This window comes from Mauremys mutica, chromosome 18 (assembly GCF_020497125.1).
Source record: "Mauremys mutica isolate MM-2020 ecotype Southern chromosome 18, ASM2049712v1, whole genome shotgun sequence".
Classification (NCBI taxonomy): domain Eukaryota; kingdom Metazoa; phylum Chordata; order Testudines; family Geoemydidae; genus Mauremys; species Mauremys mutica.
Genome location: NC_059089.1, coordinates 27,510,332 through 27,529,945, shown reverse-complemented (window position 1 = coordinate 27,529,945; position 19,614 = coordinate 27,510,332). Strand labels below are relative to the sequence as shown.

Sequence of the window (19,614 nt, the reverse complement as noted above, 5' to 3'; positions counted from 1 at the left end):
AAATGTAGATATTGCCAGCTTCCTATGGATTGTTGGTTTTTTGTTTTTTTGTTTGTTTTTTGTTTTTAAACCTGCACTCTCTAGAAATCTGTACCCAGTATTTCGGTTTGGGATCGACCTATAAATTAAAAAAATAAATGCTTTTCTGACCATTACAAATGGTTTGCAGTTCATTTATTTTACAGTAGAAGCGTTGTAAAGACTGGGAGAGTTATTGAATATATATGGCTGGCCAGTAAAGGGACCTTTTTATTAAATCAAAACCATCCTTAGTTGGCCAATTCTTCCATGTTAGCAGAACCTGCCAGTTAACTGTTCGTTTCTCTTGATGGCTTAGGAACTTGTTTTACACAGAAAGCTAACTTTAATAGAGACAATGGCTTCTGGACTAACAGGAAATAAAACAAACAAATCAGTAATTGCTATTAGTCTTTGCTAACAACTTTTCCAATAAGCAAATGTCTGTGTGTTATTCAGTTGGACAAGGATTTGGGTTGATAAATTACCCTAGAGAAATGTAATTTAAGATGGAAAAGATGATCAAAATGTGATGACTATAGTTGAGAAATATTTCTGTAAACAAAAAGTGCAAAGATTAAACTAAATCCCTTTAACTATCATAAAAATAGATTCTACGTCTTCTTTTCCTTTACTGTTGTTGTACTAATGCATATAATTGTATTCTTTTTTGTTTTGTCTCTCTTCTCACCTTAAAGTATTCTCGGTTGCTACTCTGTCAGTCTAGTGACTTGTAATGTTTATTAATACTGTATCACTTACTGGGGAAAAAACTTGATGCTTCTGAGACGCTTCATGATGAAACGTGGCATTTGATTTCAAGATCTTGCCCATGTTTTATGTCGAATACATTATCAGATGTTATGCAGTTCACTGAACTGACAGTTATGGACCCTCACCTGGGACCCCATTTCAGCAGGACATATTTGAGCAGAAACAGTTTGCAGAACTTTATACACTTAAACCCCTTGCCAAGGCAAACTCTTAGCCACTTGAGTCTGCTATAAATACCCAGTGGCAATGGTTGGAAGTAGCCCACGGTGTGTTTTATGTTCTTAGCTGAATGTAAATGTCTTTGTGGTTATACAGAGTAGTAAATAATTGAGTTTGATTAGGGAGAGGGACCTCATTATGCCCCCACCTGTGCCCAGCTGGTAGGGGAGGGTCGAAATGAAGCCATTAGCTGTCTCTCTTACTGGCATCTCAAAGAGCTCAAATACATCTGTGTCTTATTTTCTTTTCTGGCACAATCAGTTGAGCAAGCTAAGCAGGCATGACTGAATTTGGCAAGTTCCAAGGACTCTGGCAAAGTTACACAAGGAGAAGTGGCTTCTAACTGCCCATTAGTCTAGCGAGTTATGTTTTTGGAAAATGTCTGTTATGGAAAGGAGTACTTTGTCCAATGTCAAACACTGCATTCTCAAACAATCAGCTTTGATGTCAATTTGAGTTTGTCAGGTTGAGTCAAACAAAGCACTGCATTCATGTAAATGTGAACCTTGTTAGCTGATGAAGTAATACCTGAAAGACTTATTTCAAATGAGCCAAAGTTATTTAAAGTAATTCTGATACTACTCATTAGGATTTTCTTCTTCCTGAAAATTTTATTGTCACAGCTTGACACACTGTGACTAATGGCCTTGTTCAGGAGTTGGTGATTCTGCTGCCGTTTGGCTCCTAGTTGAAATTTGGCATACAAGGCCTCTAGCCTGGAGCATGCTTTATTTTCCTGTTTTGTTCAAATTGCTTTGATCATTATCATCCTCCCCCCCGCCCCAAGTTACACTAGCTATATACCTGAGAGATTCAGATTGGAAACAATCAAATCATATGACATCTTCTTTGTGGTGCACTTATGAATGCAATTCAGAGGTTATGGAAACTTCCCCACAATAGTCCTATCCTCTGTTTTCATACGTGTACATATAACTTACAAAATGTATTTTATCACATATATAAAATGCAAATATATAGGTTAACTTAAAGTATTATCACAGTACAGCAATCAAACCCAAACGCACCCCAAAGTCACATGAGACTTACTTTCGACCCACAAAATCAAGGCATTTCAGAGGCAGAGCTAAAAATGTGAGCTGACACAGTCATCATGATTCACATTATTGTGCACTTTAATCTAAAAAATTACCCATCTTAAATTAAGGGCAGTACATCAACTGGGATTTTTAGCATACTTTGATTTCACACGCTTCAGATGGAAAACATTATTAGTCATCGCCAGTCGTTTTCAACCATGTCAGTGATTTTCTGCAGAAAACTTGTAAGTGCTATAGATTCCACCTCAGAACAGAACAAAAGTTGTTTCCACATGTGCGAGAAATACAAACAGTGCTTGGAAAAGTTTGTGCTTAATGTTGACGACAGAAGCCTTTCCTCTTTAAAAAACAAAAACAAACAAACAAAAAAAACTGTTAATTTAGTTACCTAAACTGAGCCCAAGACTAAGATACTATATAAATCCCCCACTTCTCCCCCCCAAAATCAACATTCCAAGCTTTGAAGCTTTTGCCTTTTCTCTTGTTTTCATTTTCCTCTCCTGAACCTTGCCACCCTGGCTTCAGCGCTAAGGCTGTAAAGGAAGATGGAAAGCCAAGTTACCTCAGAATGATCACTATCATTAACATTCACGGGTGGTTCACTTATCATTCCTGACTGCACAGACATGGCAGCCGTTATGAAACGTCCACAGGTGTAGCACGATGATACATATTACATTGTGCCACAATGGATTTATGTATTCTGTAACAAAAGAAAAGTGTAATGAAAAAATACAGAAGGTAATCCTTTATTCCTCCACTGCACAATTTATCAGTAATGCCTGTGGATGATAAGTGCCAGGGATTTCCTTTGCTTGATTTAACCTTGTCATCCAGGTGTGTTTTCGTAAAATGACAGAAAAATACAGGCTAAGGAATTTCTTTGACTCTTTTTTCTAAAGGTACTTTTAATTGATAGAATAGTCTCTTTGTCAGTCCGATGTTTTCTAGCAGCTAAAGATAAATGCATTGGTTTAAAATAATGGTATCACACAACAGTGGGTTAGGTTAAAATGTATGTAATTTGAAAACCTACTTAAACGTATGCTGGATAAGGTATAGCTTGTAATGAGGACACTTGATGTATGGTATCAATATAGGAAATGACTGAGAACCTGGCAAGTAACCCTTGAAATGCATTTCCCACCACAGTAGCACCTCACTACTGTGCACTAATGAAAGGGAAGGTCAATATGGATTGGCAAAGTTTGCAGGCTACCGAGTGCTGGCGATAGGGATGAGCCCTGGTACCACCAGCCAAGTGTAAGTGGTAGCACTGTTCCACAGCATTACAGAGTGCCAGGAGAAAGGGCAGGAGGTCTCATGCTTCTCTCTCCCTTTGGTGCATGGGAAACGTGGCGTAACACACTGGCCTTGCCCCGAGATGACAGCAGAATCTCCTTGTACTTTCAATTCAGATTAGTGGTTTTACTGTGTACTACCATGTGGTATTGAGATTCTGCTGTGTATTGTCAGAGAACAATGTTCTTCTTTTATTTAACTAAAACAAAGAAAGAAAATACTAGTAAGTCTGAACTCCGATTGGCATTTCAAACACCTTTGGCATTATTCCATAGCAAATATCCAAAAGTTTACAAATGTGGGGTGCACTTTACATTTCATTTCTCTTGCCAAGGTCTCACTTACTGAATAGCTCACTAAATATAGTAAAACATCGAGGTTTCTCTTTTTTTGCTTTGATCAGTAAAATAAACTTTTAAAGATTGTTCTGGGATGGGATCCAGCTTCTGAGGCAAAGAATGGCTGTGGTTCAGCCATGATTTAGTAAGAGAATGTTCAGTCAAATTAGTTGGACAGTTCTCAGGCCAGCTGCTCAATAGGAAAGGCTTGACCAAGTTAAAATGGACTGAAACACTAGCAGGATCAACAACAGCTTTTCCTTTTTAGCGGCTGAAGTGACAAGAATTAAAAGTCTGTTTTCCATTTTGGGGAGTTCCAGAGATGTCTTAGCATTAGCAAACCCAAATTAGGTCATCAGTGCTCAGTTGCCATTGTTTGCTTCACTCCCAGAAGGCAGCTTGACTTATTCTTAGCTTAGATTGAAGGCCTTAGTTTGCTTATGAGAAAACACATTGAAAGAATTTAAGTCCGCAAGGCTGGTCATGTTCCTATTTGACCATATTAGTTAGTTTTTTGTTTTTATTTTGAACTTATTTTTCCTCATTTTTTTTTAATGTTTTGGTTTGCCTGGCAGTTTTCTGTTATATAACATTCTGCAGTAAGTATCTAGGAACAGCAGACCCCACATTCAGGACAGAGTTTTGGGTGTTCATCAGCCTGATGCTTTAAAATGCTCTCCAGACTCCTCTTGTGACACATCAGTAGCACACATCAGATAACTTGGAAATGTAAAAGAAACAGTTTTCATTACTTGTAGTGTTTTGACACATACACTGCTTCCATATGCCAGCTTTTAACCAGAAAAACCACAAAGTTTTCCTCAGTAGATAAGTCAAGCCTAGAGAAAACTGTAAGGAACTCAAGGGATCTAACAGAACTAGATGAATGGGCTGCATGATGGCACATAAAATTTAGTGTGGATAACTGTAATGTGTATTGAAATGAATAGTTTGAACTAGTCATGTGCATTGCAGGGTTCTGAATTTAGTGAAAACCCCTGCTCAGTGTGTGACAGCAATCAAAAAAGCAAACAAAATGTCTGGCTGTTTTAAGACTGAAAATTTTATGATGTCATTATAGAAATGGGTTGTACTCCCTCATTTTGAGCACTGTGTTCACTTCCGATCGCTCCGTCTCAAAAATATACAGCACAAATAGAAGAGTAACAAACAAACTTGAAGAGTCATGAAAAGAGGATAGATTGAAAAGATAGGAATGTTTAGTTTAGAGAGGATAGTTCTGTAAAATAATGAATGGTACAGAGAAGGTAAATGTAATGCTCCGTTTACACTGTCTCATAAAATCCAGAACAAGGGGAAAGGGAAATGAAATTGGAAGGCAATTTAAAGGAAATAGTTTTACATAACACATAATTCTGAAACTCACTGCCACAGGGTTTCACTGAGGCCAAGAGCCACGTAGGATTCAAAAGAGACTTAGACATTTTATAAGGATAATGAGAACATTCACAGAAGCAATTTTTAAATTTTATCTAATGTATAATGGATATGAACCCATCAAATAACTGCCTTGATATAGGAAGAACTTCCCCTAAATTGGTAGGTTATCCCATAATTATCCACTGTAGGGTTTCTTGCTCCTCCTCTGCAGCATCTGGTATTGGCCACTGTCAGAGACAGGGTACTGGTCTAGATGGCCTGCTGATCTAATCTGATATGTTAATTTCTATGTAACTGCTATATTTCCCCACCTCCACCCCATGCTTGTAGGGTCATGTGGGAAAGGAAACAGTGGTTGCCCACCGTGTTATGTTTATTGTAAGACCAGTGTATGTGTATTCCAAATTGAGGAACCTGTCTCATTACAGACTTCTGCATGCTCACACTGTTGATAGCACTAATAGTGCAGCTGATGGTTGTGGTTGAGAAATAACGTGACAAGAGCTCAAGTTGTCAGTGAGCCTTCTAGGATATTTCCCAGCATGGGATAGGGCTGAGACAGTAATCTGAACTAAACTTCTTCCCAGTTAGGGTCATCCCATAACATTCAGTTTGGTCCTTTTTATAATGATGTAAGTGTATTGATTGGATTGTTGTTGACTGCCAGTTAGTTTTAAAATATTCCAGCCATGCTGTTCATCTAGAATTTTGTTTCCTGATTAAAATATTGAAGTAGCCACATAGAGAGCAAGAGAGCTCCGCCTCCTCCTGTCTAAATTGCCTTGTGAAATACAGTTTCGTCCTTACAGTGCAGCCCTTTCTCTGTGTGTGCCTAACATCTCTAAAATTTCCTTCAGTGACATCTGCTGACATGAATAGAGATTGACTGCAAGGTCCAACGGGCAAAATTTACTGACTGATCAGCCAGGCACCTCTCTTATTACACCATCATCTTCTCCACTTCACCAGTGGATGGCACTCTCAGTACCCCATTTGTCCATTTCTCCTATGACCATCTTGAGGCCAATTACCATACTTCGGCCCTGCACAAAATGCCTTCCTGAGCTGAGGGCCAGACCAGCTAACCTGTTTTCATTAACATCTCTCTTCCAGATTTATGCCACAATGCTCACAAGAAACAAGTCAACAAAGCCATTCATTTTATTTAATATAATGCTGTGCCCTAGTTTTTGTTGCACCTTTATTGCATCATGTATGAAAATGAGATTGCAAGGTGTTTGGGGTAGGGGCCAGTTCTTATGTATTCTGCAAAGCACCTAACACGCTTTACTAATAATGAGAAATAAAGGCGTTCTGCTCGTGTGTTTGCTCATTTTCCTTTTGTAAGGACAAACACAAAGTGATCTGAAATGAAGATGATAAATTAGGAAAACCCCGGCAGCAGACCCTGAGCTTTGTCCCTTTTCTTCTTTGTTGTCCCCCACTTGCTCATCAGAGCTTGCTTAGCGTCTCTCATCATGTCACAAGTATTTGAATCTTTCTGTTTAGTTCATTGGTATACCCAGTGCATGTTTTGCTCACTACACTTATGTGCAGTGGGGATTGCAATAAACTCTCCTATGTTTTGTAATAACGAGGTGTGTGTGTGTGTGTGTCTTGCAGAAATGCTGCTCATGGATTCTCACTTATTCAGGTGGACAGTATGAAGGTCACCATGAAGGATATCTTACAAAAGGCCTTAAAACGGAGGAAGGGATCACAGAGGGGTTCAGGTGGGACAAATTTTGCTCTCTGTAAAGAGATGTTTTGCCATAAGTAACTTTTCCCCCCCCTGAAATCTGTTTATTTGTGACTGTCATGCAAAATGCTAATTTTTGTTCAGTTGGTATTGTGATCTTCAGCACAGCTCCAAAGCTGCTCTGTTCACAGGTGAGTACAGAAAGAAAGAAAAAGCTTTTCAGATACTACTGAAAAATGCTGACAGTGGGAGAATTGTATAATGTTTCCTGCAAAAGCCATATAGTCAGTATCAGTAATGTTCGTTTATTATGACAAAGCCACTTGCATTAAACGCCAGTCACCGATAGCCTAAAATGAACTGGAAACATGATCATGCCTTTGCTTGTTAGACTTTATATACTTTTCATTTATGTCAGAACCAGGTATTTAATGTGATTTAAAACAAATTCTAAAAAATACAGCAGATTATAACACAATAATTGACTTCCTGCAATATTATCAAAATATTGTTGCCCTGACAAATAGCTTAGACATATTGACATTAAAACAGAAGAAAATATGTAATAATCTCACTTTATTGCAAAGCAATGCTTTTCATGATTATCAATATACATTCACGTACATATTAGTAGAGATATTTTAAAAGTACAAGGCTGAGAAATCTGTCCAGCAAGACATAATTATTGTGAGAAATTGCACTGAGTCTTGTCACGCCACAGAGAACTTTAATATAAACCTATCTATATACTAGGTAGAGATAAGTATCTTGTCTTTGTAAATGAATGAAACCTCCTGATATAACCCTTAGTTTTAAGTATGTGATAATAAAATAAACCCTTTTCTGTTTAGAAAAAATAGTTGGGTGCAGTTTTTTTAAATGCGTGTATAATCTGTCATGGATTTAATTAGCTATCTTCAGATGAAAGCTGAAGTTTTAATAAAAGTTAGAAGAGATAACACAGTGAAGGACACGGATGAGCTGTCTCAAGGCCATATTCCAAGGGAACGATAAGAGCTGTAAAAAATGGCAGAGGAGAGCAATTGAAAATCTGATTCTCGTAAAAAAAAGAGAGAGAGAGAGAGATGCTGGTAGGGGCGGTTGTAGATGAGACCTGCTAGCTTCTGCAAGCAATTTGGCTGCTTGCCAGGAGTCATTGTTCACCCTCAGCTGTGGCGGCTTGGTCCAGATGTGCCAACTGCACGTTTCTGCTTTTGCCAGCTGACTGCGCCGTTTGATAACCAGCTCTCTGGATGCCCATCACTGGCCGCAGAGATAGAATTAAATGATGATGATCTTCCCACAAGTTGGGAGAGGAAACAATGCATATAAATCTTGATTTCATCTCAGCGTGAGAAGTCTTTATCCATCATCACTCATAATGAACAAGTCGTTAGCCGCGATGAATGGTGTTCTGGGTTTTTTTCAAACATCTCTTTTGTTCACTTTTTGGGTGACTTTTATGTATTTCTTGGGGGTCAAATTTCTCTCTAGATAGGAGGATGGCTGGCTTAATCTTTCAGTTGCTATCCTACCTTGTGTATTAAATGCTGCTCTTTTTTCTGTTTGAAATCTGTTTTTTCTTTAATTCTGCTACTTATGTTCAGTAGTTTTAGAAAGGCAGTTTTTTCCCTTAAGACTTTGATTCTGTTGTGATATCATCTCTGCTCATAAACTGTTGTAAACCTTATACCTACTTAGTTGTATATATTGCAAAATAATATACTGTTCTGAAATAGGTATATTAAAGGTATATTTAAATTTCTGAGGCTTGGGAAGTACATACAAAATAGTCTCTGCATTTTTTTTAATAAATGTAACTTTTATCCATGTGACCAGCACACCTCTTCATCCAGTATGTTTGTTTATGTCAGCTGTCCTGTCTAAAATAGGCCCTGATTCTGGAAATACTTGTGCTAAATTTTAATCACATAAATAGTCCAATTGACATCAATACAACTTAAAGTTAAGCATGTGCATAAGTATTTCCAGTATCAGAGCCTAGAATTGTAAACTTCATGAAGCAGATCCTCATTCTCTCTCTGGCATAGTGTTTGAGCTCCATAAATAAGCAAAATTATTTAGTTTGATACATTTTTAACGTCATCATGTATCTATCCTGTGTTAAAATCACCATAATACACAGTTACTTAGCTTAAGATACTTTATATATATATATATAATGTGCTCTGACTGAGTCTCTTGCACTTCCCACTTGATCAGAAACAAGTCATTCGTGGTCACTGTGCTGTGATTAGCAAAAAGGAAGGAGAAGGCAGCTAAGATTACATGACAGTAGAACTCAGAAGGCTGTGGGGATCGACTAAAATGCAGTAGAAAGAGATTTAGAATTCACTTTCTTTCACAGCAGGTTTTTCAGTTTGAGTGAATGTAGTTCTGATATTTTCTCTTGGAGACACAGAATAAATGGAATTTAATCTCATAAACTATCAACACAGTAAGATCCTGTGTATATATGTGTTCATTCTTAAAGACTAGATTGTGATGTCTCAGTTTTCAGTAAAAGTTGGTGATAGAATTTAATTTAGGAAAAGACTATCCCCTCTGGTTCAGCAAACAGCTCCTTTCAATTTAATCCCTTTTTTAAAAAAGATTTTTACTTTGAAATATTGCCATGAAAATTTATCTAAAACTTTGATTAATAGTATTGCAATTATTTCATAAAACTGGAACTCCTGGTAAACTTTTGTTTTCTGTTTGCATACAGACCTACAGTGCAGTCTTCACAGGACAATGTACTCAGTTTATCAATTTAATGCTAAGGCTTAACTCATTTTTAAGTTCTTTATAAAAAGTTTCTCTGTAACTTTATATCTCATTACTGACTTGCATGACATTTCAAATCATCCTGCATTTGTGAAAAGGCGGAAAGTTTGGTGGCATCTTTCAGGTGGGGGAGAGATTGTTGAACGGTTGTAATAAGACCATGGAGTGGACATTCCAATGACAGCAGAGTTAAGTACAGTCCCGGAATTAGTTTTCTGATTCTTTTGGTTTCTCTGGGTAATTTGAAGAATATATTTACTACCCATTTAGTACAAATATTCCTGGATTTTGCTATTTGTAGTTATTAATCTGTAATGTGCAGGTGGGCGATGGGGTTTAATGCATTAGTTCATGAAAATCTTTCTGCCTAGGTCACCTCTGTGAATCAGTGACCTTCTGAGCTGCTCCATTTTTGACTTTTGTTTAAAAATACCATTACCAGCCTTGTCACTACCAACCTTTACCAACCTCATGAAGCATGAGGTTGATAATGACAGATAGAGTTTGTAGTGACAAATGGTAGCTCAGATTTCAGCTTTATGAAAGTTCTATTTTAATATATGCACTGATATTAACACAGAAGTATATGTTAGATGAATCACATCTATAAAAATGTTATGAACACATTTATTTCAAATTACATTTGCTAATGAGACTAAAGCTGAATAAGACTTTGGCCTCCAATTTAATTGTGAGATATTTTAGTGTATGAAAACATGGGTCAATAAATGGATATATATGTGGGTAATGACCTTTATTTCATGGAAAATAATCTGAAAGAAATGGAAAAACATTTTAATTATATTGGAATAGATCTTTCTAAAATCTGTCATTCATCAAAATGTAGCTGTTATGAAAATACTTGCATGAGAAGACAGAGTATGGTGACTAAGTGGTGGCCTTTCTAAAGTTCTTTATAAAAATGTGCTTTTAGTAAAAGAAATAAAAGCTATGTGTAGTCTTGTCAGTGAAGGGGATAGCTCCTAACCACAATGAAACTAGTAAAAATGTATACATTGACTCAGTTTATGGGTTTATTTTAAAAGAAGAAAAAACAACCTGTTCTTCACTTTTGATGATTTATTTTATAGCACCCAATGTGCTAGGAATTTGACAAAACAAAGAATTTAGAGATCAAAACAGCCACCTGTCCAGTTTAGAAACCAGCATAATCCTCCTCTCCAGTCTCGAGTCTCTCATGTACACAGCTCTTTCTCTAGATTTATTTAAACATAGGTCCAAGCCTAGAACAATAGTTGAAAACTTTTGCTCCTTAACATAGTTCTAGTTCAGTGCTGCCCAGACTTTTCCTGTTGTACACCCCTCCCCTCCCCTATTACTGCACAGTTGGCTCAGCAGAGGAGCTTGGGCTGACGGTAGAGATGGGGACTGCACTGGAGATGGGGTGGAGCTGGCCTGTGGGCAGAGAGGGCAGGAGAGCAGAGCGGGGCGGGGGCTGGTGGCAGAGTTGGGCTGGGTGGCGCTCCCTCCCCACTCCCTTTGGGGGCTGGCCCAGGCCCTGCCATGCGCCCTGCGCACGCCCTACAGTTTGGGGACCACTTGTCTAGTTTATTTTTCAGCCAGGTAGCTAAGGGCTGGTCTACGCGTAAACTTGCAGTGGAATAACTAACTCCATTTTAATTCACCAATTTAAACAAAACTGAGATGGGACATTTTTTATTTCAAAATAAGTGTCCACACGCATATTTGCACCAAAACAGCAGAAGGGTTGAATAAAAACAGATTTAATTATTTCAGTTCAAGTTTGTATGTAGACCATTCCAAAGATTAATTGAAAAACTGTATTGATTTTTTTCAGCTTACTTAGCTGACTACAGAAAAATTCACTTAATCGGAATATATAAGATGAAAAGTAAATTACTAAGCAGTATTTTAAAACACCGAAAAGTATTTCAAAATCCCCAGAGATATGATTTGGGTAGGTTTGTAATTCCTGTAGAGCTGCCATTTTAATGGTGCATCCAAGGGAAGAGCGTAATTTATTTGGACTTTCAGGTAAATTTATTTGGAATAAAGAAACTAAGTAGTCATGTGGTAGGAGGCAAAGTGCATTCATGAATCAGAAACTGCGTAGGAGACAGAACATTTAATTAGGAATAAATTATCAATTTTCATCATGGCAGAGGGTTAACTTTGGGGTGCCACCGTGTTCCACAGCTGCACTGGTGTTTATAATATCTAGTCATGATCTGAAAAACGGAGTGAGCAGTGAAGTGGCAAAATTAGCAGATGACACAAAATTATTTAGTCAGGTCAAGACTGGAGACGACTGAGGAACCTCAGAGGAACCTAACCAAGCTAGGTGAATAGATGACATGATGGCAGGTGAAATTCAATGTTGACAAATACAAACTAATGCTCATAGAAAAGGATTATTTGAACTACAGATATACCTTACCAGAGTCTAAACTATATAGGCTCAGGAAAACAACTGTGGCATCCTTGTAGATAGCTCAGTGAAGACTTTTGCTGAATATGCAGCAGTAGTCAAAAAAGCAAGATGCAAAGAATGGGATGGAAAATATTATAATAGCATAGAAGTCAGTGTTATGCATTCACCTGGAATACTCTCTTAAATTGTGGTCACCCCATCTGAAAAAAAGATAGAACAGGTATAGAGGACAATCTGACATACAGTGAGCCAGATTAGGGCATGAAATAGCTCTTCTATCAAGAAAGCTTGAAAAGATGGAGCTGGTGTACTTTTCAGCACAGATAAGTAAATGAAGTAGGATAGACATATGCAAAATAGTGACTTGTCTGGAGAAGGTCTATCAAGAACTTCTGTTCACCCTGTGTCATAACAAGATCGAAGGAGCATTTATCGAAAGTGAAAGATGGCGAATTCAAACCTGATAAAAGGAAATGCTTTCTCAGAGTGCATGACTAGCCTGTGACACTCATTGCCACAGGACATCATTGAGGCCAAGAGCGAAGCAGAATTCAGTAAAGTGTTGGAGATTTATTTAGATAACAAGATTATCCAGAATTACAATTGTAAAGAATAAATAATTTTGAAGAGATTTAAATTAAACCCTCATGTTTCAGGGCATTAAAACAAGGAGTTCTACCCTGCCAAAAAAGATGTTCTTAATTTGGGTTAAAACAGCAACGAAGATAGGGAAAATCAGTCTTTAATTTAACTCTGTAGGCTTTAACTCAAGCTGCTAAGCCAAAATGTTGTGTCTTCATTGCTACTTTGGCTCTGGTTGACTTAACTTTTTTTTTTTCTTTCCCCCTAGCAGTGTAGAGAGACACTGTTGGGGGTTAGGAAGAATCATAGAATGGTAGGACTAGACGAGACCTCGAGAGGTTTTCTAGTCCAGTCCCCTGCACTCGTGGCAGGACTAAGTATTATCTAGACCATCCCTGACGGGTGTTTGTCTAACCTGCTCTTAAACATCTCCATGATGGAGATTCCACAACCTCCCTAGGCAATTTATTCCAGTGCTTAACCACCCTGACAGGAAGTTTTTCCTAAACCAAAAGAAAAAAAAGAGAGAAAACAAACTTGCCTACAAAGAGCTATCAAAAACTCCTGGCATTCCCTGTTTGGCTGGCTGCTGCTCTGGTCTTTTTGACATGACGGAAGTCAGTGGGCTGACAATATATCTGCTTCCTTATCAATTTTTTAAATATATATGAATTATTTTAAAATCCCTTATATTTTATATATAATGTAGTGATTGGACATTATTTATATTTCTTTGCAGTTTTCCTTTCTAAGTTAAGTTGTTTGTGCCTTAAAAGCACGTGCTCTGTTGATTTGTATTAAATATTAATTATTGAATATATTAGGTTTCAGTGGTAGCAGTGTTAGTCTGTATCAGCAAAAAAACGAGGAGTCCTTGTGGCACCTTAGAGGCTAACAAATTTATTTGCGCATAAGCTTTCGTGGGCTAGAACCAGGGCCGGCTCCAGACCCCAGCGCGGCAAGCACGCGCGTGGGGCGGCCCTTTCCCGGGGGGGCGGCAGGCTGGGCCGGGACGACCGGACCTGCCGCAGGCATGACTGCGGAGGGGGCGCTCGTCCCGCGGCTCCAGTGGACCTCCCGCGGGCATGACTGCGGACGGTTCGCTGGTCCCGCGGCTCGGCTGGACCTCCCGCAGGCATGCCTGCGGCAGCTCAAGCGGAGCCGCTGGACCTGCGAACCGTCCGCAGCTGCGGGAGGTCCAGCCGAGCCGCGCGACCAGCGGACCCTCCGCAGTCATGCCCGCGGGAGGTCCGCTGCTCCCGCAGCTCCGGGGCGCCTCCCGCGCATGACTGCTTGGGGCGGCCCTTTCCCGGGGGGGCGGCAGGCTGGGCCGGGACGACCGGACCTGCCGCAGGCATGACTGCGGAGGGGGCGCTCGTCCCGCGGCTCCAGTGGACCTCCCGCGGGCATGACTGCGGACGGTTCGCTGGTCCCGCGGCTCGGCTGGACCTCCCGCAGGCATGCCTGCGGCAGCTCAAGCGGAGCCGCTGGACCTGCGAACCGTCCGCAGCTGCGGGAGGTCCAGCCGAGCCGCGCGACCAGCGGACCCTCCGCAGTCATGCCCGCGGGAGGTCCGCTGCTCCCGCAGCTCCGGGGCGCCTCCCGCGCATGACTGCTTGGGGCGGCCAAAAAGGTAGAGCCGCCCCTGGCTAGAACCCACTTCATTAGATGTATGAGGTAAAAGATACAGGAGTAGGTATAAATACTGAAGTGGGTTCTAGCCCACGAAAGCTTATGCGCAAATAAATTTGTTAGCCTTTAAGGTGCCACAAGGCTTCCTTTTTTTGGAATATATTAGATGAGGCATGAGTTGAAAACAATCTTGTGTGAGAGAGAGTTTTGAATAATGCCTCTTAATTTTTTTCATAAAGAACAAACATCTACTGAAGTGGTGGTGCAATAGCATCATGCACAACAGTTCCACAAAGCACTGCAGTCGGGGGTAATGGGAGTACTGTATCTTTTTTTTTTGCCACTTGCCCAAACACCAAACTGGATGAAGTTTATGTGAGTGTTAGCAAGTTGGGGAAAAGTCTGTAACAAACAGTCTGTGTCACATAATAGCGAAGATAAATCTACAGAGGAAATTGTTCAGGCAGATGTGTAATTAGTTGAAGTCAGCCTGGATAAATCAGGCTATGAACTGCCTATGCAAGATATGTTAGTCTGCATCCCTTTCTCTAAGTTGGTTTCATTGTACTTAAAGCGAACTGTTCTTTTAGCTTAGTGAGGAAGAATCAAATGCAATCGCATAACCTGACTCTGATTGTAATGGATTCCCTGAGGTACACTCATAAAATAGAAAATGTAATTGATGTTTTCTTATGGTAATGAAAAATAACCACGTAGAATACTTTATCTTCAATTTATTTCATTTATTGCATACTCAGCAGCATGTTTTGCAGATACATTTTCACATGAGAGCTAGAGATAAAATATTCTTGGTTGAGGGTGTTTGGTTGTTGAATGGGGTCCTAGAGGAGGTCAGTCTAATCCAGAGTTGGACCCACCTTTAGGGGAATTAGCAAAACTCTCCTATTTAAGAAAGCATTCCCATAGTAACCTGAAAGATAGAGGAAGGAAATGAAGAGAATTAGATCACATTCCATCAAAGCTCCTATAGCAAGGAAGAGAGAGCTGAAGACTCCATTAAATTCAGTAGGCATCTCCTGTGCATCTCTCATTTACCTAGGCAGTGTTTAGGTACTGTGTTGATGGTACTGTAGACCAGTGGTTTTCAAACTGTTCTTCTGGCAACCCAGTTGAAGAAAATTGTTGATGCCCACGATGCAACAGAGCTGGGGATGAGGGGGTTTGGGTGTGGGAGGGGCTCAGGGTTGGGGTGCGGGGGTGAGGGCTGCCAGGTAGGGCTGAGAATGAAGAGTTCAGGGTGTGGGAGGGGGCTCTGGACTGGGACAGAGGATTGGGGTGCGGGAGGGGTGCAGGCTGTGGGGTGGGGCCGGGGATGAGGAGTTTAGGGTGCAGGAGGGGGCTCCAGGTTTGGGGGACCTCAGAGCTGGGCCACAGGGTTGGGGCTTACCTTGGTTGGCTCCCGGTCAGCAGCACAGAGGGGGGTGCAGAAGCAGACTTCATGCCTGTCCTGGCCCCGCAGATTGTGCTGCACTCCCGAAGCGGCCAGCAGCAGGTCCAGCTCCTAGGCGGGAGGCACGCAAGTGGCTCCACGCGGATCTTGCGCGCACACACGCACACACCCCACCCAGCTCCCGTTGGCCAGGAGTGTGGAGCCGGTGCTCAGGGCAGGGCAGCACATGGAGCCCCGTGGTGCCCCCGCCACCTACGAACCAGACCTGCTGCTGGACACTTCCGGGGCGCAGCGCGGTGTTGGAACAGGTAGGAACTAGCCTGCCTTAGCAGGGCAGCACCACCAAGGGGACTTTTAACAGCTTTGTTGGCAGTGCAGACCAGAGCCACCGCAACCCAGTCCCTTCCATTCCATGACCCACGGTTTGAAAACCACTGCTATAGAAAACGCTATTACAGGTATATACATCCGGGACTGCTGTGTATGCATTTGCTGTATTCAGAGCTCCTTGAAAGCTGCTTCCAGAAACATATATATTAGAGCAGTTAATGGATTAAATATCAGTTTAGTGATAATAGCCAGTTGCATTTTGCTGGGATGAAACCAAGACCATGGTGGCCTTTTGCTTTTCCTGTATAAGGCTCTGTTACTGTGGTGGATATAGGAATCTTTGCGAGTTTGGATATATGCAATAAGTTACGAGCCTTGAGAAACATTTGAAGATGAGTTTTACTCATTGGAAGTAAATGGGAATTTTACCATTGACTTCAAATGGGAGCAAATTTAGTCCAGCACAGAGTGTTTTTGCTCCAGAAAAGGGGTGAAAGAAATATAAATTATCCTCACTTAATAATTAATATACCATTATCTGTGTAAATGTTGATTGCCTTAAAAAATCATCTTAGCAGTTGTTGCAAATCAGCCTGCTGCTTATTTCTATTGAATTTACTTAACACTCCTTTACGGTATGGCTACACTGCAATTAAATACCTGTGGGTGGCCTGTACCAGCTGACTCAGGCTTGAGCTAGCGGGCTGTTTAAGTGCAGTGCAGACATTGGGGTTCTGACGTTATTTACAGAATATATGCATAGGTGAACTTTGCTAATATACAACTCAGAAGCATTAGCCACTGTTTGATGTTCTTTATCAAGTGATGGAGAGAAATCTGTAATCTGCTGCTATTTTGGGTGGCGTACTCTTTACAGAAACAGTTCATCTAATACCAGGAAGCCCTTAATTAGTAACTATCAGCAGATGAATGATGAAAAGGAAGAAGTGGAAATGAATTGGGTTTAGAAGAATGACACCTTAATTCTGACTAGAAGACCCCAATTAGAATGATAGGATTGTTCAGTGTCCGTTGTTTGGAACCATTGGTGACTCTGCTGAGTCTTCCCACGAGGCTGCTAAGTGGCAATGGTGACCTTCTGAGATATCTAAACTCTTTCTCTCACTTTCTGTAAAGGCATTGACAACTCTTTTGTGTCATCATCACTAGCAGTTAGACCATTGTAGCACCAGTTAAGGGAAATGATGATCCTTGTCAGCAATGGTTCATTTTCCAAGAGGCTTAAGAAATATATTCAGTTCATCAAATAATTTCACACAGGCCACCAAACAGATGGTAACTACTCTGGTCACTTTTGTTGTGAGCTGAATTTGAGTTGATTAAATGAGTGAGGCTCCATTTCCATTGCCATTCCCTTGAGCCTTCAATTTCTAACTCAGAATCATCATGCTTGGGCTTGTTCCACTGGTACCTCCTCCTTCTCCCCTCCCTCTACTGCTTCAACCACCTTTTGCTGAATCACAAATGTAGAGTGCAAGTTCTCTGGGACAGCAGCTGCCTTTTTCTTCTGTTGGACCAGAAGCTAGCCTAATGAGACCCTGGTCAGGCTATAGGTGCTACTGTAATAATAAAAAGGCAAAGATGTTCAGTACACCGTCTGGTTTTTAAACCAAGTATTCAGTTCAAACACTGGTGTCCAAATAAGAAACACTAGCACTCTTTGAAGGAAATACAGCCCATGCTGGTTTTACCATGATTATAATTATTGCTAAAAAAAACAACCACACCACAAAATGGTGCACCATGAGAACAAGCCTGCCCGTCTCTGCTGCCCATCATGCTCTCCTGTTTTGATGTTCCTTGTGAACTGAGAAGCCTTAACTAAGTCATCGTGTCTGATTTTAAATAGAAATTCTTTGCAAGGCAAACATGCTACTGATCATTATTAAATAGCAGCTTTAAACTGTAAACATCCCAAACCAGAAATACTCAGTCCTTTTAAGACCAAAATGCTTTACAAGTCTAATTGTTATAAACAGTAACTTCTGCCAACATTTCATAGATGTGACCTGTATTTTCCATAGGTTAGAGCAAGAGCTACTGACTGAGTATTGTGCTCAGTTTGGAGAGAGACTAATACCTTTTATATAAATGAAAACAGCTGCTTTATAATACCATTAAAGTCCCTAACAGCTGTCCGCTATTGTTTTGTCACATTTTTCAAAATGTGTAAAGTTACCAAAAGTCATTTACAACATAATCTTACTAATCTAGATCAGTCCCACAGGAAGTGGATAGACCATAAATATAAAACCATCCATATCATATTTCAGTCTCCATCATAGAATCAAGAGAATTGTAGTTGCAAAGGCCCGTTTAGGTCATGTGTTTCATCGCCCAGCTAACAGAATATTATTCCCTACAGTAGATCTGACTAATTCACATTTTATTTAAGGTCGTTTATTGTTCTGTAATTAGTTTTCCTTTCAAAGACCATTATTGAGTCACCTATCCAAACTTCGAGAACAATTGTACGAAATGAAGTAGTCTGAAATGTGAGACACCCTTAGTTTAGGGGAAAAAAAGTATAAAATGCAGATAGTTCAATTATATCCAAAAATATGAATATTCTTTTACTTGTTCTTTCAATGATTTCTAACCTAGTACTTCTAACTCCAGTTTTAATGTGTGGGATCACTTCTAAAGCACACCTCTTAAAGTCTGCACACGTGTTCAATCTGGAACGCCCACTGGAGAGAAGCCAAAACCCTAATATAAAGGTACTGTTCATGTAAAGAGTTATTTGTTATTGTCTATCATGTGTCCAGCTCATAGGGAAATGCTAGGATACAATAAAACTGAAGAATTTCATTTCAGGTTGTTCAATTATCTTCCTATTTCTGTGGTATTTCACCTCTTCTGTTGTATTTCACCTCTTCTGTTTGTAAATACTTGGTCTTGATACTGTGCTGCTGTCTTCAATGTCCCTTTTCCCTCCCTCCTTGGATTTTAAGGAGAATGACCTTCTCCGAAGTGTTGTGATGGAGCTAAACAGTTAAGCGATGCCTACACTATGCACCTTTTAGCCACACAGCTGTGCTGCTACAGCCGTGTTAATAAGAGGCGCGCAGTGTAGCTGCTATTGGTCAACAGGAGAGAGCTCTCCCACTGACAAAAAAAAAGTCCACCCCCAATGAGCGGTGGTAGCTTTGTCGGTAGGAGAGAGCTCTCCTCCCAACAAAGCACTGTTCATACCGGCGCTTTTCGTCGGTAAAACTTGTCATTTGGAGTATGTGTGTGTTTTCACACCCCTGAACGACAAAAGTTTTACCAATTAAAGTCCAGTGTAGACAAAAGCCTTTTGTGTCACTGCCCTCTGAAAGGAGAAGAGAAAATAGTTCAGATGGTGGTGGAGGTGGGAGGAAAGTAGTAGCCAACAGAAAGAGGGTAGCTGGCAGCAAAGAAACAGGAGAGGAACCACTCTCCTTAAAGGCTGCTAAGGTACTATGGGATATTGGTGAGTTTTGCGCTTAAACAGAGATTCAACATCTTTGATATGTATGAAAAATGCAACATAGCCTCCCCAAAATTATACCACCTACTCGTTGAGTACATAATGAATTTTTTGAGAATTTAAAAGTAAATCTTAATTTTAATTCCGAAACTAATTAAAATGGGTCCTTTAA

At 40.3% G+C, this 19,614-nt stretch overlaps 1 protein-coding gene across 2 annotated transcripts in view; it reads left to right on the top strand.

Annotated features, from left to right (window-relative positions):
- The window catches only part of MAPKAP1 (MAPK associated protein 1), a 164,994-nt gene that overhangs the window by 85,229 nt on the left and 60,151 nt on the right, over positions 1-19,614 (top strand). For both annotated transcript variants that reach the window (XM_044993061.1, XM_044993060.1), the window contains exon 7: positions 6,737-6,846. In XM_044993061.1, coding sequence (XP_044848996.1) covers positions 6,737-6,846 — 110 coding nt within the window. The remainder of the gene's footprint in view (positions 1-6,736; positions 6,847-19,614) is intronic.